We start from the raw sequence: 25,444 nt of genomic DNA, 5'->3' as shown, positions 1-25,444 counted from the left end.
GGGCAGAGGATGGGGACTGGAGTGATACGGCAGAGGATGGGGACCAGAGTGATCGGGCAGAGGATGGGGACCGGAGTGATAGGGCAGAGGATGAGGACCGGAGTGATAGGGCAGAGGATGGGGACCGGAGTGATACGGCAGAGGATGAGGATCAGAGTGATCGGGCAGAGGATGAGGACCGGTGTGATAGGGCAGAGGATGTGGACCGGAGTGATAGGGGAGAGGATGTGGACCGGAGTGATAGGGCAGAGGATGGGGTCCGGAGTGATAGGGCAGAGGATGGGGTCCGGAGTGATAGGGCAGAGGATGTGGACCGGAGTGATAGGGCAGAGGATGAGGACCGGAGTGATGCGGCAGGGGATGAGGACCGGAGTGATAGGGCAGAGGATGGGGAACGGAGTGATAGGGCAGAGGATGGAGACCGGAGTGATAGGGCAGAGGATGTGGACCGGAGTGATAGGGCAGAGGATGGGGACCGGAGTGATAGGGCAGAGGATGGGGACCGGAGTGATAGGACAGAGGATGGGGACCGGAGTGATAGGGCAGAGGATGGGGACCGGAGTGATAGGGCAGAGGATGGGGACCGGTGTGATAGGGCAGAGGATGAGGACCGGAGTGATGCGGCAGGGGATGAGGACCGGAGTGATAGGGCAGAGGATGGGGAACGGAGTGATAGGGCAGAGGATGAGTACAGGAGTGATAGGGCAGAGGATGGGGTCCGGAGTGATAGGGCAGAGGATGGGGACCAGAGTGATAGGGCAGAGGATGGGGACCGGTGTGATAGGGCAGAGTATGAGGACCAGAGTGATAGGGCAGAGGATGTGGACCGGAGTGATAGGGCAGAGGATGTGGACAGGAGTGATAGGGCAGAGGATGGGGACCGGAGTGATAGGGCAGAGGATGAGGACCAGAGTGATAGGGCAGAGGATGTGGACCGGAGTGATAGGGCAGAGGATGTGGACAGGAGTGATAGGGCAGAGGATGGGGACTGGAGTGATAGGGCAGAGGATGGGGACCGGAGTGATAGGGCAGAGGATGAGGACCGGTGTGATAGGGCAGAGGATGAGGACCGGAGCGATAGGGCAGAGGATGGGGACTGGAGTGATAGGGCAGAGGATGAGGACCGGAGTGATAGGGCGGAGGATGGGGACCGGAGTGATAGGGCGGAGGATGGGGACCGGAGTGATAGGGCAGAGGATGAGGACCGGATTGTTGGGGCAGGGGATGGGGCAATTGGTAAACAAGTAGATGCAGTGTGTAGTGAGTCTGTGAGGATATACCTGCAGGTGAGAGAGCAATATTGGGAGGAGTTGAATTATAAGATGGGGGTCAAATCGAAAAGGTGATGAATACAGGACTGAAGGTGTTGTATTTGAATGCAGACAGTGTACAGAATAAGGTGGATGATCTTGTAGAACCGTTCGAGATTGGCCGGCATGATGTTGTGGGCATCACTGAGTTGTGGCTGAAAGAAGATGATCGTTGGGGCTTAATCTCCAGGGATACACATTGTTTTGAAAGAGCAGGCAGACAATCAGATACAGAATCCTTGTTGTGAAGTAAAAAACCTGCAGGAGTGAGAAGCCCGATGGGAGTTACACACAGACCTACAAACAGTAGCCGAGTTTGAGATTCAAATTGCACCGGGAGATGGAAAAGGCATGTCAAAATGTAATGTCGTGATAGTCATGGGAGATTTCAATATGCAGGTGGGTTGGAGAAATCAGGTTGGTGCTCGATCACAAAAGAAGGAATTTGTAGCATGACACAAGCCGGCTTTTTAGAGCAGATTGTTGTTGATCCCACGAAGGAAAAACAATACTGGACTGGGTGTTGTGGAATGAACTAGATTTGTTTAGGGTAAAGGAACTCTTTGGAGACGGTGATGATGATAAAATGCACCCTGCAGTTTGAGAGGGAGAATCTAATGTCAGATGTATCAGTAAAGGGAATGACAAAGGCATGAAGAAGAGCTCACTGAAATTAATCGGAAGGGACACGAGCAGAGATGACACAGGATAGCAACGTCTCGAGTATTTGGGATCAATTCAGAAGGCAGAGGATAGATACATCGCAAAGATGAAATATTCCAAATGGAGGATACACAACCACGGCTGAAAGGGAAGTAAAAGGCAACATAAAAGCAAAAGAGATCACATATAATAGACCAAAAAACAGTGGGAAGTTAGAGGATTAGGAAGCTTTTAAATACCAATAGAAGTTAATTAAAAAGCCTCAAGGAGAAAAAAAGATGAAATATGAAGGTAAAGTAGCCAGTAATATAGTTTTTTTCAGGTATATAAAGGACTAAAGAGAGGCAAGAGTGGATACCAGACTACAGGAAAAGTACACCGGAGGAGTATTAATGGGGTCAATGAAATGACGGATGAACTTACAAAGTATTTTTCATTGGTCTTCACTGTGGAAGACACCAGCAGTATGCCAGAAATTTGCAAGTGTTAAGGAGCAGACATATTTGTAGTTGCTGTTAATAAGCAGAAGGTGCTTGGGAAGCTGAAAGGTCTGAAGGTGGACAGATGGACTACACCCCAGGGATCTGAACGAGGTAACTGAAGAGATTGTGCAGGCATTAGTAATGATTTTTCAAGAATCACTAGATTCTGGAATGTTTCCAGAGAACTTGAAAAATTGCAAATGCCACTCCACTCTTTAAGAAAGGTGGGAGGCAAAAGAAAGGAAATTATAGACCAGTTAGCCTGAGCTCAGTGGTTGGGAGGATGTCGGATTCCATTATCAAGGTTGAGATGTCAGGGTCTTTGGAGGCAGATGATAAAATAGGCTAAATTCGAAATGGTTTTGTTGAAGGAAAATCTTTCCCTGAATTCTTTAAGGAAATAACAGGTAGGATAGTCAAAGCAGAGTCAGCGGATGTTGCTTACTTAGATTTTCAGAAGTTCTTTGTCAAAGTGCAAACTTACTACTCCCCCCCCTCCCACAACTTCCTTATGCATATCATTTATAAAAATCACGAAGAGCTGGGCTCCCAGAACAGATCCCTGTGGAACATCGCAGGTCACCCACCTCCCCATCTACTACCACCTTCTGGCTCATGTGAGCAAGAAATTCTGAATCCATGCGGCCGGGTTCGATTGGATCCCATGTGCTCTGACGTTCTGAATGGACCTACTGCGGGGAACTTGGTCGAGCACCTTACTAAAATCCATATACACCACATCCACTGCCCTACCTTCAGCAATTTGTCTTGTCAATTCATAAAAGAATTTGATCTGGTGTGAGATTTGACCGGCCCCTCACAAAGCCATGCTGCCTATCACTAATCAAACTATGCCTTTCAAAATTCTCATAATCCTGTCTCTAAGAATCATCTCCAATTATTTGTCCACAATTGAAGTGAGACTATAATTCCCAGGGTTATCCCCAGTCCCTTTCCTGACCAAAGGAAGAACATCTCCCTCCCTCCAATCATCTGCACCACCCATCGGCTGCTGCGCACACAGAGGTAATTGCCAAAGATGCAGCAATAACGTCCTTCGCTTCCCACAGTAACCTGGGCCAAATCCTGTCTAGTCCTGGGTAATTATCTATCCTCATCTTTTCTTTAAAACTTCCAATGCATATTCTTTGTTAATGTCGACATCTTTCCAATATATCCTCTTGGTCTATGCTGGCCTCACATTTGTCAAGGTCACTCTCTCTGCTGAATACTGAGGCAAAGTATTCATTAAGTACCTCCACTATCTCCTCTCACTCCAATTCAATTGGGCCTTCGTTCTCTTTGGCTATCTTCCTCTTCTTCACGTACATGAAGAAAGCCTTGGGGTTACCTTATCGGACTCATCAGGGCCTTCTCAACCCCATTCTAGCTCTCCAAAATCCCTTCTTAAGCTCCTTCCTTGCAATCTTATAGTTTCCATGAGCCCAGTGTAACCTTTGCTTCCAAAAGCTTAAGTAAGCCTCTTCCTGTTGACAAGATGCTCAATATCTCTTCTCAAATACGGTTGTTTAGTCGCACAATTCATTCCGTACCTCAGTCAGACAGGTCTATTCAGAACCCCCAGCAAGTGTTCCCTGAACAAACCCAGAATTATCACTGTGCATTTCTCCCTTACACCCTGAACAAGCCCACATTTCCACTGTGCATTTCCCCCTTACACCCTGAACAAGCCCACATTTCCATTGTGCATTTCTCCCTTACACCTTGAACAAGCCCACAATTCCACTGTGCATTTCTCAGTTACACCCTAAACAAGCCCACAATTCCACTGTGCATTTCTCATTTACACCCTAAACAAGCCCCACGATTCCACTGTGCATTTCTCCCTTACACCCTGAACAAGCCCCACAATTCCACTGTGCATTTCTCCCTGACAACCTGAACAAGCCCCACACTTCCACTGTGCATTTCTCCCTGACACCCTGAACAAGCCCCACACTTCCACTGTGCATTTCTCATTTAAACCCTGAACAAGCCCCACAATTCCACTGTGCATTTCTCCCTAACACCCTGAACAAGCCCACATTTCCACTGTGCATTTCTCACTGACACCCTAAACAAGCCCCACATTTCCACTGTGCATTTCTCACTGACACCCTGAACAAGCCCACATTTCCACAGTGCATTTCTCCCTGACCCCCTGAACAAGCCCCACAATTCCACTGTGCATTTCTCCCTGACCCCCTGAACAAGCCCCACAATTCCACTGTGCATTTCTCATTTACACACTTGATGCACCATCAATAACTCACTCTGAGACGTAAGAAGCGAGATATTGGCTTTTATTGACTGGAAGAATGAACAACACTACATCCTGGAGAATGAGGCCGGGCTCAGGCCTCAATCGCCTTTATACAGGGGTCTGTGGGAGGAGCCACAGGAGCAGTCCAGACAGGTATATGTAGTTCACCACATTCACCCCCCCTTTGTTTTAAAAAGAGTCCCCAGGTGGCGAAGTTTCTTACAAGTATATTTACAGGTTAAGTCGATCAGGTGGTCGAATCTGTTGCTGCGATCTACGTAGCTCCGGCTGCAATTGCACAGGTGCCGGAGGTGGTGATGGCACAGGTGCCGGAGGTGGTGATTGCACAGGAGACGGAGGTTGTGCTGGTTCTGGCCTAACTGGAGGTGTCAGGGATCCCTCATGTGTGTGCGAGGCCCCCGGAATAAACGCGTACGAGATGCCCGGTATATGAGTGTCGTGAGGAGTCTGTGTAGGGCTCGGTGTGCGCGGTGTCACCTCGGGTACAGGGTTCATAGTTACTGTGGAATGTTCGGGGTAGTGGTTTGCTGCTCCTGCGGGCGCCAGGTCGCGGACAGAGACCGTGTCCTCCCGCCCATCAGGTAAGACCACGTAGGCATACTGGGGGTTCGCATGTAGAAGGTGAACCCTCTTGACCAGCGGGGAGTATTTATTGCTCCTCACATGTTTCCGGAGCAGCACTGGCCCTGGGGACGTCAGCCAAACTGGTAGGGTGGTCCCAGTGACAGACTTCCTGGGAAAAGAGAATAGGCGTTCGTGAGGGGTGGCATTGGTGGACGTACATAACAGGGAGCGGATAGAGTGGAGTGCCTCAGGGAGAGACCGGCAACCCTTTTGACTTAAGGGCTAAAAGTGTGGCCTTCCACACTGTGGCATTCTCCCTCTCCACCTGGCCATTCCCCTGGGGATTGTAACTCGTGGTTCGACTAGTAGCAATGCCCCTAGCTAGCAGGTACCGGTGCAGCTCGTCACTCATAAAGGAGGACCCTCTATCACTGTGGATATAGCAGGGATATCCAAACAGAGTGAACAGCTGCTGCAGGGCTTTTATGACGACGTGGTAGTGGTCTCGGGGCAGGGAATGGCAAAGGGGAATCACGAGTACTCGTCAATAATATTGAGAAAATAGACATTGCGGTCGGTGGAGGGAAGGGGGCCCTTAAAGTCAACACTCAGTCGCTCAAAAGGGCGGGTGGCCTTGACAAGTTGCACTGTGTCGGGATGGTAGAAGTGCGGTTTGCACTCAGCGCAGATCTGGCAGTCCCTGGTCATCGTCCTGATGTCCTCCAGGGAGTACGGCAGGTTCCGGGCTTTAACGAAATGGTAAAATCGGGTGACCCCCGGATGGCAAAGATGGGCATGAAGGGCATACAGCCGGTCGAGCTGTGCGCTAGCACACGCTCCCCGGGATAGGGCATCAGGGGGCTCATTGAGTCTGCCAGGCCGGTACAGAATATCATAATTGTAGGTGGAGAGTTCTATTCTCCATCGCAAAATTTTATCATTTTTGATTTTGCCCCGCTGTTGGTTGCTAAACATGAACGCAACCGAGTGCTGGTCGGTCAGCAAGGTGAACCTTTTGCCGGCGAGATAGTGCCTCCAGTGCCTAATAGCTTCCACTATGGCCTGGGCTTCTTTCTCCACCGTGGAGTGCCGAATTTCAGGGCCTTGAAGGGTACGAGAGAAGAATGCTACTGGCCTGCCTGCCTGATTGAGCGTAACAGCAAGCGCGAAATCGGAGGCGTCACTCTCTACTTGGAAGGGAATGGTCTCGTCCACTGCATGCATCGTTGCTTTGGCAATGTCCCCTTTAATGCGGCTGAAGGCTGTGCAGGCCTCAGCAGAGAGGGGAAATGTGGTAGACTTGACCAGGGGGCGGGCCTTGTCTGCGTAATGGGGGACCCATTGGGCGTAATAGGAAAAAAAACCCAGGCACCGTCTGAGGGCTTTGAGAGTGGTGGGAAGAGGGAAGTGGCGCATACGGTCGGGGTCAGATACCCAAGGATAGCGAGTCGGGTGGTTCTGAACACACACTTGTCCCTGTTATAAGTAAGATTCAGGGCTTTGGCCACTTGGAAAAATCGTTGGAGGTTGGCGTTGTGATCCGACCAGTCGCGACCACAGATGGTGATATTATCCAGATAGGGAAATGTGGCCTTCAGGTTGTACTGGTCCACCATCCGGTCCATTTCCCTCTGGAAGACTGAGACACCATTGGTGACACCGAAGGGGACACGCAGGAAGTGATAGAGCCTCCCGCCCGCCTCGAAGGCAGTGTAGGGGCGGTCCTCTGGGCGGATGGGGAGCTGGTGATAAGCGGATTTCAGATCTATTGTCGAGTACATCTTGTACTGAGCTATCTGGTTGACCATATCCGCGATGCGGGGTAGGGGGTACGCGTCAAGCTGCGTGAATCTATTGATGGTCTGACTATAGTCCACAACCATCCTATTTTTCTGCCCGGTCCGAACAACAACCACCTGGGACCGCCAAAGGCTTGTGCTTGGCTCAATGATCCCCACCCTGAGCAGCCGCTGCACCTCTGAATGAATAAAGGCCCTGTCCCCCGCACTGTACCTCCTACTTTTAGTTGCCACCGGTTTACAGTCGGGGGTCAGGTTGGCGAACAGCGATGGGGGAGGGATCTTGAGGGTGGAGAGGCTGCAAGTGGTGTCAGTAGCTCAGCTGTCGGAAAGGTGCTGGGTGGGATGTGTGTGTGTGTGTGTGTGTGGTCGGTAGCGGGGTCCCACAAAACAGGATTCCTGACAGTGAGTGGTGGGAGGGGCCCGTCATATGCCATAGTCACACTTTCGAGGTGGCTCTGGAAGTCCAGCCCCAATAGCACAGGTGCGCACAGTCGAGGCATGACCAGTAGCACAAAGTTCCGATATTCTGTGCCCTGCACCACTAGTGTCGCTACACAACCCCCCCCGGATGTCTGTGGAATGCGACCCAGAAGCCAAGGTGATCCTGTGACTTACCGGCCGTGTCACAAGTCCACAGCGTTTCACTGTGTCCGGGTGAATAAAACTCTCAGTGCTGCCCGTGTCAAACAGGCAGCTAGTCCTGTGTCCCTCCACCAGGATGTCCATCATTGACCTTGCAAGCTGGTGCGGAGTGCTTTGGTCGAGGGTTACGGTGGCCAGAGTTGGAATGCCGTCTTGGTGCCCGGTAAACACCGGCGAGTCGGGGGCGGGGCATGGTGACGCCGGCAAAGATGGCCGCCGACATCCGGGCATGCAAGATGGCGGCCCCCACGTCTCACACGGGTAGGTAGGGGCGGGGCATTGAGATGCTGGCAAAGATGGCCGCCCACATCCGGGCATGCAAGATGGCGGCCCCCATGTCTCACACGGGTAGGTAGGGGCGGGGCATTGAGACGCCGGCAAAGATGGCCGCCGACATCCGGGCATGCAAGATGGCGGCCCCCATGTCTCACACGGGTAGGTAGGGGCGGGGCATTGAGATGCTGGCAAAGATGGCCGCCCACATCCGGGCATGCAAGATGGCGGGCCCCACGTCTCAAATGCAGTGCTGCTCGACCCCGCGCGCGGTTTAGACTTACAGGCTCTGGCGAAATGGCCCAGTTTTCCGCAGCTGGAGCAGGTCGCTTCTCGAGCTGGGCAACGGTTTCGAGGATGTTTCTCAAGCCCACAGAAATAACACAGCTTTCGCTTGGTCGGGTTCGGGGAGTGCGTGGAACCGCGACTGGCAGCGGCGTTGGCGAATTCGCTCGCGGGAACTGGTGGCGGTGGGGTCAGAGGTGTCCATGGAACCGGCGGGGGATCGCGCGGCTGGACAGCGTCAGCGTTGTGCAGAGCAGCCTCCAGCGTGTCAGCCGTCTCGATCGCCCAGCGGAAGGTAAGATCAGCATTTTCCAGCAGCCACTGGCGCACATACACGACCTAATTCCGGTCACAAAGGCGTCTCGTACCAAGAGTTCCGCATGCTGTTCCGCTGTAAGCGTTTTGCAGTCACAAGTCCGCAAGAGTGCCTGTAGAGCTCGGAGAAATTTGGCGGTCGACTCCACAGGGCGCTGTCTGCGTGTGGCCAAGCGATGTCTGGCGTAGACAGCGTTCACCGGCCGCAGGTACTGTCTTTTGAGGGCGTCAAGCACCCCTTCGTAGGTCGAGAGGTCCCTGATGAATGAATAAACTTTTGGGGCGACTCTCAAGAGGAGAATTCTGTGCCTAACAGCGGGGTCAGTTGCACAAACCTCCTCCAAGTATGATTGGAAGCATGCAAGCCAGAGTTCAAAGGCAAGAGCTGCTTCAGGGTCTTGGGGGTCCAAATCCAATCTTTCCGGACGTAAAACGGTTTCCATGTTTTAACTACCAGTCAATAAAATTGATGCACCATCAATAACTCACTCTGAGACGTAAGAAGCGAGGTATCGGCTTTTATTGACTGGAAGAATGAACAACACTACATCCTGGAGAATGAGGCCGGGCTCAGGCCTCAATCGCCTTTATACAGGGGTCTGTGGGAGGAGCCACAGGAGCAGTCAGCGGGGGTCTGTGGGAGGAGTCACAGGAGCAGTCCAGACAGGTATATGTAGTTCACCACAACACTAAACACGCCCCACAATTCCACTGTGCATTTCTCCCTAACACCCTAAACAAGCCCCACAATTCCACTGTGCATTTCTCCCTAACACCCTGAACAAGCCCCACAATTCCACATTGCATTTCTCCCTAACACCCTGAACAAGCCCCACATTTCCACTGTGCATTTCACCCTGACACCCTGAACAAGCCCCACATTTCCACTGTGCATTTCTCCCTAACACCCTGAACAAGCCCCACAATTCCACTGTGCATTTCTCCCTTACACCCTGAACAAGCCCCACACTTCCACTGTGCATTTCTCCCTTACACCCTGAACAAGCCCCACATTTCCACTGTGCATTTCTCATTTACACACTAAACAAACCCCACAATTCCACTGTGCATTCCTCCCTAACACACTAAACAAACCCCACAATTCCACTGTGCATTTCTCATTTACACCCTGAACAAGCCCCACATTTCCACTGTGCATTTCTCTCTTACACCCTGAACAAGACCCACAATTCCACTGTGCATTTCTCATTTACACCCTGAACAAGCCCCACAATTCCACTGTGCATTCCTCCCTAACACCCTAAACAAGCCCCATAATTCCACTGTGCATTTCTCCCTTACAACCCGAACAAGCCCCACAATTCCACTGTGCTTTTCTCCATTACACCCTGAACAAGCCCCACACTTTCACTGTGCATTTCTCATTTACACCCTAAACAAGCCCCACAATTCCTCTCTCTTTCTCTCTCCTTGTTTTACTGCGGTTGGCACCCAGCTTAATGGTGCATTACCGCCACCTTCTGCTCCGGAGTATGCGATGGACTCACATTCTAAATCCCTTCACCCAATCGCACACATACACATACCTTAACCTACACTTTATCCTCCACATCCTAGTACCCTATTTCTGTTTATCCATCATATCCTATAAAAAAACCCTGTACCCCTTAAGAAAGCTAAAAATACCCTGACCTGTGTTCTCTCACCCATGCCCAGCAACCCTTTTAATGTGAATTCCTGCACCCCCAATTCCCTTAGATTAATTCTCATAATCTCTCACTGTATCCCATACTTCCTGCAACTCAGAACTACATGTTCTACTGTCTCCTCTTCCTGACATTCCTCACACGGTCCTGTCTGGTGTTTCCCTATCAATTTCAGTGTTTGGTTTAGTGCACAGTGCCCCAGCCTTAACCTAGTCCAAACAATTTCCTCTTTTCTGTATCTACTTTCTACCCTAGTACCTGCAACACTTTTTTGTATTTGATATAAATGCCTCCCTTTCCCCTCCCTGTCCCATCTTTCTTGCCACATTTGGTTAATTTTTTTCCCAGATTACACACTTAACCTCTGCTTTACTGATACTAATGTGCATTTCTATATTTTCTTTCTTTATTGCCTTCTTTGCCAACTCGTCCACCCTTTCATTGCCCTTCACCTCTACATGAGCTGGAACCCATAGAAATTTAACCTGACCTCCCTGATTTGCAACTCTTGTGACTGACAGAAGGACTTCATGAAGTACATCTTGCCAGCTGTTTGAGTGAGAAGACCTTAAACTTGCTAGAACTGAGGATGAATCTGAGCATATCAACGCTTTGACTAGTTTTCTCCACCCAACGCAACGCAACCAACACTGCCAACATCTCCACTGTATACACCGCTAACTTATCAGATGTTCTTCTGCTGATTGCAATTGCTTTTGCTGGTATAGCCACCCCAAACCCTGTCACTCCTGTCTCAGGTTCCTTAGCACCATCTGTATAGACCTGAGTATAATCACTATACTTTTCCATCACATGACAGTTAAATGCACTTACCAAATCAGTTTTATACTTTCCTTTCCTTTTTACCTCTAACAAGTGCCAGTCTACATCAGGCCATACCAGCTTCCATGGAGCTACAACCGGATAAACTACTGAAGGACTTATCCTTAGATCAAACACTCCACATGATCTAGCAATATCATTCCCTACCCGACTAAAGTTTTCCCTCTGAAACCTCCCATTTCCCCAGGACTCCTGCAACACTCCTTTAGCAGGGTGAGAATCATTGTGTCCCTGCAAATTAACCCAGTAGTTTGCCATCAATTGCATCCTTCTTAATTCCAAAGGCATTATTCCCATTTCTACCTGCAGGGCTGATATTGGTGATGTTTTAAAAGCCCCACTGCACACTCTCAAAACCTGAGCCTGAATCACATCCAGTTTCCTTATAAGAGACCTAGCTGCTGATCCATATGCTACACTTCCATAATCCAACACAGATCTTACTAAAGCCACATACATTCTCTTTAATGCTGAACAACTTGCTCCCCATTCCCTACCAGTCAAACATCTCATCACGTTTATTACTTTTTTACATTTCTCCTCAACTTTTCTGATATGGTCTGCCCATGTTAATCGTGAATCAAATACAACTCCCAGAAATTTAAATGATCCAACCCTTTCTAATTCAATCCCATACATCCTTAACTTCTTCCCTACTTCAATTCTTTTCCTAGTGAAAAATACAGTTTGAGTTTTTTCCACTGAAAATCTACATCCCCAATCATAACCCCACTCTACCACTTCATCAATTGCTCCTTGTAGTTTCCTGATTATATGCTCCGTGTTCCTGCCTCTTTTCCACAAGGCCCCATCATCCGCAAACAGTGACCTACCTATATCCACTGGTACCTTTGTGAAGACATCATTGATCATAATGATGAACAGTAACGGACTAATCACACTACCCTGAGGTGTGCCATTTCCCACTATGTACTGTTTTGATAATTCTGATCCAATCCGAACTTGAATTTTTCTACCAAACAAAAAATCTTTAATCCAATTAAAAACTCCCCCCAACCCCCATCTTATGCAGTTTAATTAATAATTCTTCCTTCCACATCATATCATAGGCTTTTTCAATGTCAAAAAACACTGCAGCTACTGATTCTTTATTTGCCTGGGCCTTTCTTATTTCAGTCTCTAACCTTATCACTGAATCCATGGAATTCCTTCCCTCCCTAAAACCACTCTGATAACTTGCCAGCATTCCTCTCTTCTCAAGATCATATGATAACCTTTCAGTTATCATCCTTTCCATTACCTTACATATATTTGATGTTAGTGCTATTGGCCTGTAGCTAGTGGGTTTTGACGGATCCTTGCCAGGTTTCCTTATTGGAATTACTACTGCTTCTTTCCATGCACTTGGTAATCTTCCCTCCTCCCACACTCTGTTATAAAAATGCAGTAACTTCAAGAGCGCTCCTTCTCCTAGATTTTTTAGCATAACATAGCATATTAGATCTTTCCCTGGGGAGGTTGGTCTCGATCTCTTTATTGCTCTCACCATTTCTGCCAAAGTAAATGGATCATCAATTATATCATCTGTTTCTTTCCTCTTGTTTAACACACCTGGGTATTGACTCATTGTTCTTTCCCTTCTCCTTCTCCCTCCTTCAGACAAATTTTCTGAACTATGTATCTTTACAAATGACTTGGCCATGATCTCAGCCTTCTCCCTGCTGGAGACTGCTGTTTCCTCCTCAGATATCATTACTGGATACTCCCAATCCCTTCTATCTGCCCCCATCCTCTTAATCATTCCCCATACCTCTCCCACAGGTGTTGTTCTTCCTATTTTGTTGCAAAAACTCCTCCAACTTGCCCTTTTAGCTTGACGTATAGTTCTTCTCACCACTGCCTGTGCCTTCTTATACTGAATCAAATGCTGCATATTATGGGTTCTTTTAACAAGCCTGAATGCTCTATTTCTGTTTTTTACAGCCTGACAACATTCCTCTGTCCACCATGGCACTATTTTTCTATTCATCCTATTTTTACTCCTGGGTATAGATCCTTCTACTGCCATAATATTTGCTGAAGTCACCTGACTTTAATACATCTATATCTCCAGAAATGTCAATCTTTGTCAATGCTTCTTCACTTAACTTCTGGAACTTACCCCAATCTGCTTTTCCAAACACCCACTTTGGGACTCCCCCACCTGGTCTTATTTCAACTCTTTCACCCACTGAACATAAAACTGGGTAGTGATCACTGCCAACTGTTGAAGCAGTCCAAACTCCCCAGTTACTGATGCCAGCCAAGACATTAGACACTAATGTAATATCTAATACCGACTCAGTTCCTGTTGTTATGTTTATCCTTGTTCCTCTACCATCATTCATACATACCAAATCCCTTTCTTCCATCAAATCTTCAATTACCATTCTATTTGAATCTGTAATCGGATCCCCCCCATATTGTGCTGTGAGCATTGAAATCTGCACACCACACTACGTTATGTCTATTTTGTCCTTGTATCCTTAGTAGGCTGTCCAAATCCAACCTTTTACATGGATTGTAGTAGTTAATTATAACCACTCCCTCCCCTCTCTCTTATATTTCCACCACTATGTATTCCTGATCATCTCCTTTTTCCAGTACTCTATACGGTATACCTTGCTTGATTAACATAGCACAACCTTCTCCTCCCCCTAGATTTCTATCTTTCCTTATCATTGTATACCCATGTACCACAAAGTCGAAAGCTGGTTTCAACCAAGTTTCCTGAATACGCACTACATCCGGTTTTACAACTATTTCCTTAATAAAGTCCTTAAATTCCTGGCCATTGGCCAGTAAACTCCTTGCATTCCATTGCAAAAGAATCACCATAATGAGTACTAACCAACCTATGACACTTATTGGCTTGACTGATTAGTGAGCTTCTCCCTCACTTCTTCCCATGTCAGTCCTACTAACCCTACATGGTTTACTGCTGCTTTGACCACCAGCTGAGTTTTGTCACTCTTTGACTTTATCTCTGCCGTACTATTAATGACTCCTGCAATGAATGTTACTACAGCTTTTTTTTCCACATAAATCCTGTCATTTACTCTTTGCTGCATCTCTTGCATCCCTATTGCTCTCTGGTCATTTGGAGCATTTTTCTGTTCTCTTGACATTCTTACAGCTTCTGCATAAGTGATCTTTCTTTTCACTCTTATTTCTTGAATTTTATTCTCCCGTCTCATAACCTCACACCCACTATACGCCACATTATGAGCTCCTCCACAATTACAGCATTTTGGTTGCACTCCTGTTCCGCACTTTCCATATTCATGATCATCCCCACATCTAGCACACCTCCTCTGCCTTTTACAGTTTTTAGCTATGTGTCCAAACCTTTGACAATTATAGCACCTCAATGGCTTTGGCACATATACCCTTACTGGGTAACTCCTGAAACCCAGGAACACTTTCCTTGGCACTCTTTCTTCTTCAAATTCAATCAATACTGTTTCACTTTCCTTTTTCATTCCCTCCTTTGTTGTTTTCAGTCTTAAAACATTAATTACTTTCCCCCCTTTGATATTCCTCTTCAACTCCTCCATGTTTATACTCATTGGTACACCCGTGATCACTCCTTTACAACCACCATTTCGTGCTCCCACCCTTCCTGTATATTCCACCTTGCATTTCCCTATCTCTTTTAGCTTGAGTGCTTTCTCAAGTTGTTCCTCATTCGCACATCTTACCAATAGATTGCCATCATTAAGGACTTTTGCAAATACTATTTCCCCTGTCTTATTTGCCAGAGTTGTTGTTAGCACAAACGGGTTAATTTTCTTCATGTGTCCTTGCGCCTTCTCATTAAACCTAATTATGACAACACCTCTTCTCTGAACTTGTTCATCTTCCTCACTTTCAGAACTCTCTCCATTGTCATTTCTTATTCTTTTATTCCCTTTGTCTCAGTTTTCATTAATCCATCCCCTCACTATCTCCTTACTCCCTTTATTTCTCCCTTCACAATAATCCATTTCTCCCCAGCTACCTACCTCTGATCCCAAAGCCCTATCCCGCTCCTTCTCCACTCTCTTTCCCTCAGCCCCTCCTCTCACCTTGTCTGCCATTACCAGACCCAGGCAACCCCCTCCCAGCAATTCCCGCTCCTTCCCCACTCTCTTTCCCTCAACAAGTTCCAAACCACATTCACACATGCACCACCAAAGCAGATAACACACCCTCCTCTCCCCTGGCCTGACAGCCAGCAACCCGAGTGGACCCCAGACGCCCCACAATTCCACTGTGCATTTCTCCCTTACACCCTGAACAAGCCCCACAATTCCGCTGTGCATTTCTCCCTAACACCCTGAACAAGCCCCACAATTCCACTGTGTATTTCTCATTTACACCCTGAACAAGCACACATTTCCACTGTGCATTTCTCCCTAACACCCTGAACAAGCCCCACAATTCCACTGTGCATTTCTCCCTAACACCCTGAACAAGCCCCACAATTCCACTGTGTATTTCTCATTTACACCCTGAACAAGCCCCACATTTCCACTGTGCATTTCTCATTTACACCCTGAACAAGCCCCACAATTCCACTGTGTATTTCTCCCTTACACCCTGAACAAGCCCCACAATTCCACTGTGTATTTCTCCCTTACACCCTAAACAAGCCCCACATTTCCACTGTGCATTTCTCCCTAACACCCTGAACAAGCCCCACAATTCCACTGTGCATTTCTCCCTGACACCCTGAACAAGCCCCACAATTCCACTGTGTATTTCTCATTTACACCCTGAACAAGCCCCACAATTCCACTGTGCATTTCTCCCTAACACCCTAAACAAGCCCCACAATTCCACTGTGCATTTCTCATTTACACCCTAAACAAGCCCCACAATTCCACTGTGCATTTCTCATTTACACCCTGAACAAGCCCCACAATTCCACTGTGCATTTCTCATTTACACCCTAAACAAGCCCCACAATTCCACTGTGCATTTCCCATTTACACCCTAAACAAGCCCCACAATTCCACTGTGCATTTCTCATTTACACCCTGAACAAGCCCCACATTTCCACTGTGCATTTCTCCCTAACACCCTGAACAAGCCCCACAATTCCACTGTGCATTTCTCATTTACACCCTAAACCAGCCCCACACTTCCAGTGTGCATTTCTCCCTTACACCCTGAACAAGCCCCACATTTCCACTGTGCATTTCTCCCTTACACCCTGAACAAGCCCCACAATTCCACGGTGCATTTCTCATTTACACCCTAAGCAAGCCCCACAATTCCACTGTGCATTTCTCATTTACACCCTAAACCAGCCCCACACTTCCAGTGTGCATTTCTCCCTTACACCCTGAACAAGCCCCACATTTCCACTGTGCATTTCTCCCTTACACCCTGAACAAGCCCCACAATTCCACTGTGCATTTCTCCCTAACACCCTAAACAAGCCCCACAATTCCACTGTGCATTTCTCATTTACACCCTAAACAAGCCCCACATTTCCACTGTGCATTTCTCATTTACACCCTGAACAAGCCCCACAATTCCACTGTGCATTTCTCATTTACACCCTGAACAAGCCCCACATTTCCACTGTGCATTTCTCCCTAACACCCTGAACAAGCCCCACAATTCCACTGTGCATTTCTCATTTACACCCTAAACCAGCCCCACACTTCCAGTGTGCATTTCTCCCTTACACCCTGAACAAGCCCCACATTTCCACTGTGCATTTCTCCCTTACACCCTGAACAAGCCCCACAATTCCACGGTGCATTTCTCATTTACACCCTAAGCAAGCCCCACAATTCCACTGTGCATTTCTCATTTACACCCTAAACCAGCCCCACACTTCCAGTGTGCATTTCTCCCTTACACCCTGAACAAGCCCCACATTTCCACTGTGCATTTCTCCCTTACACCCTGAACAAGCCCCACAATTCCACTGTGCATTTCTCCCTAACACCCTAAACAAGCCCCACAATTCCACTGTGCATTTCTCATTTACACCCTAAACAAGCCCCACAATTCCACTGTGCATTTCTCATTTACACCCTGAACAAGCCCCACAATTCCACTGTGCATTTCTCATTTACACCCTGAACAAGCCCCACATTTCCACTGTGCATTTCTCCCTAACACCCTGAACAAGCCCCACAATTCCACTGTGCATTTCTCATTTACACCCCGAACAAGCCCCACAATTCCACTGTGCATTTCTCATTTACACCCTGAACAAGCCCCACAATTCCACTGTGCATTTCTCCCTTACACCCTGAACAAGCCCCACAATTCCACTGTGCATTTCTCCCTTACACCCTGAACAAGCCCCACATTTCCACTGTGCATTTCTCCCTTACACCCTGAACAAGCCCCACAATTCCACTGTGCATTTCTCCCTAACACCCTAAACAAGCCCCACAATTCCACTGTGCATTTCTCATTTACACCCTAAACAAGCCCCACAATTCCACTGTGCATTTCTCATTTACACCCTGAACAAGCCCCACAATTCCACTGTGCATTTCTCATTTACACCCTAAACCAGCCCCACACTTCCAGTGTGCATTTCTCCCTTACACCCTGAACAAGCCCCACATTTCCACTGTGCATTTCTCCCTTACACCCTGAACAAGCCCCACAATTCCACGGTGCATTTCTCATTTACACCCTAAGCAAGCCCCACAATTCCACTGTGCATTTCTCCCTAACACCCTAAACAAGCCCCACAATTCCACTGTGCATTTCTCATTTACACCCCGAACAAGCCCCACAATTCCACTGTGCATTTCTCATTTACACCCTGAACAAGCCCCACAATTCCACTGTGCATTTCTCCCTTACACCCTGAACAAGCCCCACAATTCCACTGTGCATTTCTCCCTTACACCCTGAACAAGCCCCACAATTCCACTGTGCATCTCTCCCTGAGCCATGCATCCCCATTGTTGCTCCCATTTTCCTGCCTGATTCCGTGGAAATCCCCCTCCCGCAGGTAATCCCTTTCTACGCTGTGCCTTAGTGTCTGTTCTCTTCCCATCAGGCAAGACGCCACTGTCCTCCATGTGTCCTGCTGTAATACTCAAAGACAACTCAGTGAGGATGGTGGTGGGGGCATCGGGAGGAACGAAGATCACTACGGCAACTGCTCTGGTATGTACTGGGGTCAAGAAGATTATAAGCACCCTCTTCAGAATTGGAGGGGACAACAGTTGAGCAGACATTTTGGTGTGGAAATATCTTTTTGTGTGATTCATTCAGTGTCTTTCCTGTGGCCCAGGTAATAATGAACGTGCTGTGGTTTGGTTATGATGCAGAGGAGGCTGTGAAGATGCCCAGATTTCACAATCAACTCGATCCCAATGTCACTGATATTGAGAAGGCATTCGAGCAGGTTAGTGAAGTTGTGTTGGACGTCTCTGGGTGTATGGGCTCAATGTCTGGCTGGGAGTTTTCCCAAGGCTCTGTGGTTCCAGGTAGGAAATTGATGATGGAGTCAAATACACAAACTTTTGACAGTTTTCCTGAACTGTACTGGGTTTCACTAGCTCAGGAATGTGTTCATGGCTACGACCAACCACTGGCAGGTAGAATTGTGATTAGCTGCCTCCTGTAGAAAGTGGCAATAATTAGCAAAGACAATCATCAGAGTCCATCCCTGCAAACCTCAGGGACCCTGTGGAATGACTCCAATCCAATACTTTCTCTTGGTGTGTCCTGCTGGCTGATGGTCTTCTTCAGATCTCCCTCCCCACCCACCACTCCTCCCTCTGTCCCTCCCTCCACCACTCCTCCCTTTCTCCCTCCCTCCATCCACCACTCCCTCCCTTTCTCCCTCCACCCACCATTCCTCCCTTTGTCCCTCCCTCCATCCACCACTCCTCCCTTTCTTCCTCCACCCACCACTCCCTCCCTTTCTCCCTCCCTTTCTCCTTCCACCCACCACTCTTCCCTTTGTCCCTCCCTCCACCACTCCTCCCTTTGTCCCTCCCTCCACCACTCCTCCCTTTGTCCCTCCCTCCACCACTCCTCCCTTTCTCCCTCCATCCACCACTCCTCCCTTTCTCCCTCCACACACCACTCACTCCCTCCCCCCCCCCCATCCCCCATAACTAGTGGTGTTCTGCAGGGGTGGGAGTTGACACCTCAGCTTTTCACATTATATGTCAATGATTTCAATGATGGAGTTGATTGCTTTGTGGCCAGATTTGCAGGCGATACAAGGACAGGTGAGGGGCAGATGGTGTTGAAGAAGTAGGGAGCCTGCAGGAGGCCTTAGTCTCGGGATTCCCAATGGTTTTCATGCCATGGACCCTACCATTAACTGAGGGGTCTGTGGACTCCAGGTTGGGGCCCCTGACTTGGACAGTTTAGGAGACTGGGCAAAGAAGTGGCAGATAGATCCAGTGTAGGGATGTATACGTCCGTGTGCTTGGGTAGAGGATTAAAGGCATAGACTGTTGTTTAAATGGGGGGAGAATTCGGTGCAAAGGGACTTGGGAGTTCTCATGCAGCATTCTGTACAGGCTAATTTGGAAGTTAATTTGGTGGTGAGGAAGGCATATGCCATGTTCGCATTCATTTCAAGAGGACTAGAGTAGAAGAGCAGGGATTTATAAAGACGTACAAAAAAATCTGGATGAACTCAGCAGGTCGGGCAGCATCCGTTGAAAGAAGCAGTCAACGTTTCCGGTCGAAACCCTTCGTCAGGACTAAAGGAGGGGGCAGGGGCTCTATAAAGAAGGTGGGGGGAGGGTGGAAAACCAATCAGAGGAAAGATCAAGGGGTGGGGGAGGGGAAGCAGGGAGGGGATGGGCAGGAGAGGTGAAGAAGGAATCTAAGGGGAAAACACTATGGGTAGTAGAAGAAGGCAGAGTCATGATAGGTGATAGGCAACTAGAAGAGGAGACAGAGTGAAGGTGGGATGGGGGAAAGGAGAGGGAGGGAATTACCAGAAGTTGGAGAATTCGATGGTCATAACAAGGGGCTGGAGACTACCCAGACGGTATATGAGGTGTTGCTCCTCCAACCTGAGTTTGGCCTCATCGTGGCAGTAGAGGAGGCCATGTATGGACATATCCGAATGGGAATGTGAAGGAGAGTTGAAGTGGGTGGCAACTGGGAGATCCTGTCTGTTGTGGCGGACGGAGTGGAGGTGCTGGACGAAGCGGTCCCCCAATCTGCGTCGGGTCTCGCCGATGTAGAGGAGGCTGCACCGGGAGCACCGGATGCAATAGACGACTCCAACAGACTCACAAGTGAAGTGTTGTCTCACCTGGAAGGACTGTTTGGGGCCCTGAATGGTGGTAAAAGAGGAGGTGTAGGGACAGGTGTAGCACTTACGCTTGCAGGAATAAGTGCCAGGTGGGAGATCTGTGGGGAGGGACGTGTGGACCAGGCAGTCGCGGAGGGAATGATCCCTGCGAAAAGCAGAGAGGGGTAGAGAGGGAAAGATGTCCTTAGTGGTGGGGTCCTGTTGAAGGTGGCAGAAGTTTCGGAGGATAATACGTGAGATCCAGAGGCTGGTGGGGTGGTAAGTAAGGACAAGGGGGACACGGTCCCTGTTGTGGTGACGGGAGGATGGGGTGAGGGCTGAAGTGCGGGAAATGGAGGAGATGCGGGTGAGGGCATCTTTGGTGACGGCAGAAGGGAAACCACGATTCTTAAAGAAAGAGGACATTTGGGATGTCCTGGAACGGAAAGCCTCATCCTGGGAGCAGATGCGGCGGAGACGGAGGAACTGGGAATAGGGAATAGAATTTTTACATTTGGCAGGGTGTGAAGAAGTATAATCAAGGTAGTTATGAGAGTCAGTGGGTTTATAAAAGATGTCAGTGGACAGTCTGTCTCCAGAGATGGAGACTGAGAGATCGAGAAAGGGGAGAGAAGTGTCCGAGATGGACAAAGTGAATTTGAGGGCTGGGTGAAAGTTAGAGGCAAAGTCGATGAAATTGAGGAGCTCAGCATGGGTGCAGGAAGCAGCACCAATGTAGTCGTCAATGTAGCGAAGGAAAAGTTGGGGAGCAGTACCAGTGTAGATTTGGAGCATAGACTGTTCCACATTACCCACGAAGAGGCAGGTATAGCTGGGGCCCTTTTCCTCTGTACAGGTTAATTTGAAAGTTAAGTTGGTGGTGAGGAAGGCATATGCCATGTTCGCATTCATTTCAAGAGGACTAGAGTAGAAGAGCAGGGATTTATAAAGACGTCCCTCTCCACAGATCTCCCACCTGGCACCTATCCCTGCCCCCTCCTTCTTTAGTCCTGACGAAGGGTTTCGACCGGAAACGTTGACTGCCCCTTTCAACGTATGCTGCCCGACCAGCTGGGTTCATCCAGCTTTTGTACGTCTTGATTTGACCACAGCATCTGCAGTGTACTTTGTGTTAGGGATTTATAAAGCACAGGCTAGACTCCACTTGGAGGTTTGTGAACAGTTTTGTGCACCTTCTCTAAGAAGGATGTGCTGGTATTGGAGAGGGTCCTGAGGACATTCATGAGAATTACCCCAGGATTGAAAGGGTTAATGTGTGAGGAGTGTTTAATAGCTCTGGGCTGTGCTTGCTGAAGTTTAGATGAACGAGGAGAAACTTTATTGAAACCTATCGAATATTGAAAGGCCTATATAGGGTCAGCGTTGAGAGAATGTTTCCTGTAGTAAGGGCGTCCAGGACCAGGGAACACAGACTCACAGTATGAGGACATCCCTTTAGAACAGGAATGAGGAGGAATTACTTTAGCCCAAGGGTGGTGAATCTGTGGAGTTAATTGCCATGGACGACCGTGGAAGCCAAGTCCCTAGGTATATTTAAAGCAGAGATTGACAGGCCTTCGTTAGTAAGGGCGTCAACTAATCAAGGGCCCAGGGAGAAGGCAGGAGAATGGGGTTGAGAGGGATGATAAACCAGCCATGATGGAATGTCAGAGCCGATGTAATCGGCCAAATGGCCTCATTCTGCTCCTATGACTTATGGTCCCCCCCTCCCCATCCTCCGCTTTGCCCTCTTCTGCCCTCCCCTTCCTTCCCTCTGCTGTCTGCCTCCCCTCATTCCCCCTGCTCCACTCTCAACCCTGCCCCTCCATTCCCCTTCCTCCCCATCTATCTCTCATCTAAGCCCATCCTTTCTACACTTTCTGTATTTGATCTTATCTGCTAACTACTAATTTCTGGAGTTATCCAAACTCTGTTCCTCCTAGAAATATACTTTGTTTCATTTATTGTTTCTCTTATTTCCTCTAATTTCAGTATATATTTCACTATTTATTTTGTAACTTACAGTACTTTGTCTCTGGACGGGACTGCGGCTGTGAAACACCTCATATCATGTCAGGTACACAAAGTCGGTGGTACTAAACCCAATAGGTTTCTGTTTCTCTTCTTCACACAGACCTATTCACTGTCATCTGTCCACTGGGTCTCAGTCAGAGCCTCTGACTCCTAGTAGGTGGTGGGGTGGAGATACGTCTCTACCAAAGAGGCTGTGAGGTGCTCCTTCCCTCTGCTAGCCTGCAGGTGACCCTTGGCAAAGTGTGGCATCTGCTTCGGCCACCGATCAGGGTCACGTGAAGCCAAGGGAACTTGTGATGGATGAGCAGTTGGTTCATCTCTCAAGTCCTGGTTATGGGACCACTGACACCAGGCAGACCGTCTCTGGAGAGTATTGATAATGGCTGGGGGCACTTGTCTTGTAAAGCCCCTGCCCAGAAGAAGGCAATGGCAAATCACATCTGTGGAAGAATTTGGCAAGGCCAATCATGGTCATGGAAAGACCATGGTCGTCCATGTCATGCGACACGACATAATGTGAGCAAACATTCTCCGAATCAATGTTCCTGCTGTCCTTGGTCCAACTTGCACACGTAATGTGCTCAAATTCAGATCAGTTTACTGTTGCATTCACCAGAATGCCATGACATTCCTTGTTTGTATGAAGTGTGCAGAGTGATACAGTGACAATAAACAGCTACAAATTAGGAGAATGATGCAAACGACAGAGCTGTAGACTGTACTTCAGTACAAAGACCAGACAGGAGGCTATAGTGGAATAACAGAGGGAGGTGGATTTACCGTCTAAGGAAGTTTACTGGAAACAAGTTTTTTCACGTAACTCCATTTTCATTCAGTTAATGTAGGTTGGATTTGCTTTAATAATCTGAACAACACAGGGGAATACAATATTCAATCAATAAAACATGAGTAAATGAATGCCAAATGTTGACTTTTTCCTTCTGCAGGTGCTGTTTGACCCACCGAGCTCCTCCAGCCGTTGATTTTTGTTTGCTCGGGAATCTTTCAGTGTCTTGTGTGTCTCAGACGATTTAGCACAAAAGTAGAAAGGTCATTGGGAAAGCTAGCAGGACGTTGCCTTTGTAGTGGGGGCGCGGTGGGGGGGGGGGGGTTGAGTAAACCTGCTCTACTGCTTGCCTGTACAGATTGGCCCTTGACCACAGGACTGACGTTGGGACCTGCACCAGTTTGATTCCTGAAATGAGATGGTCAAATATGACTGAGCTAAAGCTCACTGAAGGGTGGTCACAGTTTCTGAGGGGCTTTGACTGGGTGCAGGATGTTCCCCTGATGGGGGATTTAGACCGTGGAGAGAACTTCAGAATGAGTCATCCCTTCCAGGTGGCGAGGAGGAGGAATTCCTTTTCCCAGAAGTGGTGAATCTTTGGAATTCCCTGCTCCAGGGAACTGTAGAGAACAGAGACAAAACAGCAGTGAGGTCACGGATTACAGAGGAGGAGGCACTCGCTGCCTTGTTGACGGGGAACTTTGCTCAGAGTGCCGACGAATTGTCAGCGGAATTGGTGGATGCAGGTCCAATTCCAGCGTTGAAGAGAAATTTAGCTAACTAGTTGGATGGGAGAGTATGGAGGGTTGTGGTCTCCATACAGGTTGACAGAGCTGGACAGGATAATGGACTGGATGGGCCAAATGGCCTTTGTCTGTACTGCATTGCTCTTTGACTCTCCGACAAATGTTGAAAGCACGAGGGAACTGGGGCTTTGGGAGATGGAGGGTTAAGGGGAAGGTTGGATCTGTAGTGATTGTAGAGAATGGTGGGGCAGTTTTTAACGGCCAGTCCTTGTGTCGCGTGTTTTCATGTATAAAACACAGGACAACCCCTGCTTCCTTTAAGAGATTTGTTGAACTGCACAGTCAGTCAGACTACACAGCTTCATGGTCAGGCACCATTCAGTCGTTCTCTCTTTCTCCATGGAGTAGGGCTTACCCAGGCTTTATACTGCAGCCAGAGGCCTCTTCCCCGACTTTGTTCCGTGAGGCCTCGTCACCGTCTCCAACGGAACCAGTTCCCTCTTTGCTGTTTGTTGAAGAAAGGAAATGTAATGTGATGCTCCCGGTTAGAACCATCCAAGGTCTCCCTCCCCCTCACACAGTGTGAAGGAAATATCCCTCACCTAGCAGATTTCCTGCTGAAGGTGGTCCTTCCATTTTGTAATGGACTCTCCCTCACGCTGTCAGCTGTGACATTACAAACTGCTGAACATCAGGCTGATAGGATTATCTGACACTACAACCACCAGCAGCATGGATAAGTTCACTCACCACAACCCTGGGGTGGATCCAGTAGTCATTGTCCACATCGGGAGGGGCAGGCTGTCAGTTTAAAGAGTTAGTTAGGAAGCTTGGGGACAGAGCTGACCAGGTGGTCATCTCAGAAGTTGTGCCTGTGTCACGCGTCTGTCTAGGTAAGATGGAGGAGATTAGAAGATTTAATGCATGGCTCAGATCATGGTGCAGGCTAGGGGATATGGGTTTATGGGACATTGTGGCTCCTCCTGGGGCAGATGGACCCTGTACTGCTAGGACAGGTTGCACTTCAACTGGAGGGGTACTAATGTCGTGGGAAGGTGTCTGCTTCAGTTAGCTGAGGACTGTTTATACGAGAGAATGGCTGGGGCAGGGGAACGGGCCAGGCTCGACTGTTCATACGAGAGAATGGCTGGGGCAGGGGAACGGGCCAGGCTCGACTGTTTATACAAGAGAATGGCTGGGGCAGGGGAACGGGCCAGGCTCGACTGTTTATACCAGAGAATGGCTGGGGCAGGGGAACGGGCCAGGCTCGACTGTTTATACGAGAGAATGGCTGGGGCAGGGGAACGGGCCAGGCTCGACTGTTTATACCAGAGAATGGCTGGGGCAGGGGAACGGGCCAGGCTCGACTGTTTACACGAGAGAATGGCTGGGGCAGGGGAACGGGCCAGGCTCGACTGTTTATACGAGAGAATGGCTGGGGCAGGGGAACGGGCCAGGCTCGACTGTTCACACGAGAGAATGGCTGGGGCAGGGGAACGGGCCAGGCTCGACTGT

At 48.7% G+C, this 25,444-nt stretch overlaps 1 protein-coding gene across 5 annotated transcripts in view; it reads left to right on the top strand.

Annotated features, from left to right (window-relative positions):
* LOC140732857 (glutathione hydrolase 1 proenzyme-like) overlaps positions 1–25,444 on the top strand; it is a 141,225-nt gene that overhangs the window by 104,392 nt on the left and 11,389 nt on the right. For all 5 annotated transcript variants that reach the window (XM_073055489.1, XM_073055484.1, XM_073055487.1 and 2 more), the window contains exons 11-12: positions 18,152–18,261; positions 18,389–18,502. In XM_073055489.1, coding sequence (XP_072911590.1) covers positions 18,152–18,261; positions 18,389–18,502 — 224 coding nt within the window. The remainder of the gene's footprint in view (positions 1–18,151; positions 18,262–18,388; positions 18,503–25,444) is intronic.

This window comes from Hemitrygon akajei, chromosome 9, assembly GCF_048418815.1.
Source record: "Hemitrygon akajei chromosome 9, sHemAka1.3, whole genome shotgun sequence".
Taxonomy (NCBI): Eukaryota; Metazoa; Chordata; class Chondrichthyes; order Myliobatiformes; family Dasyatidae; genus Hemitrygon; species Hemitrygon akajei.
The sequence above is the reverse complement of the archived record's forward strand: the minus strand, read 5'-3'. Positions and strand labels throughout refer to the sequence as shown.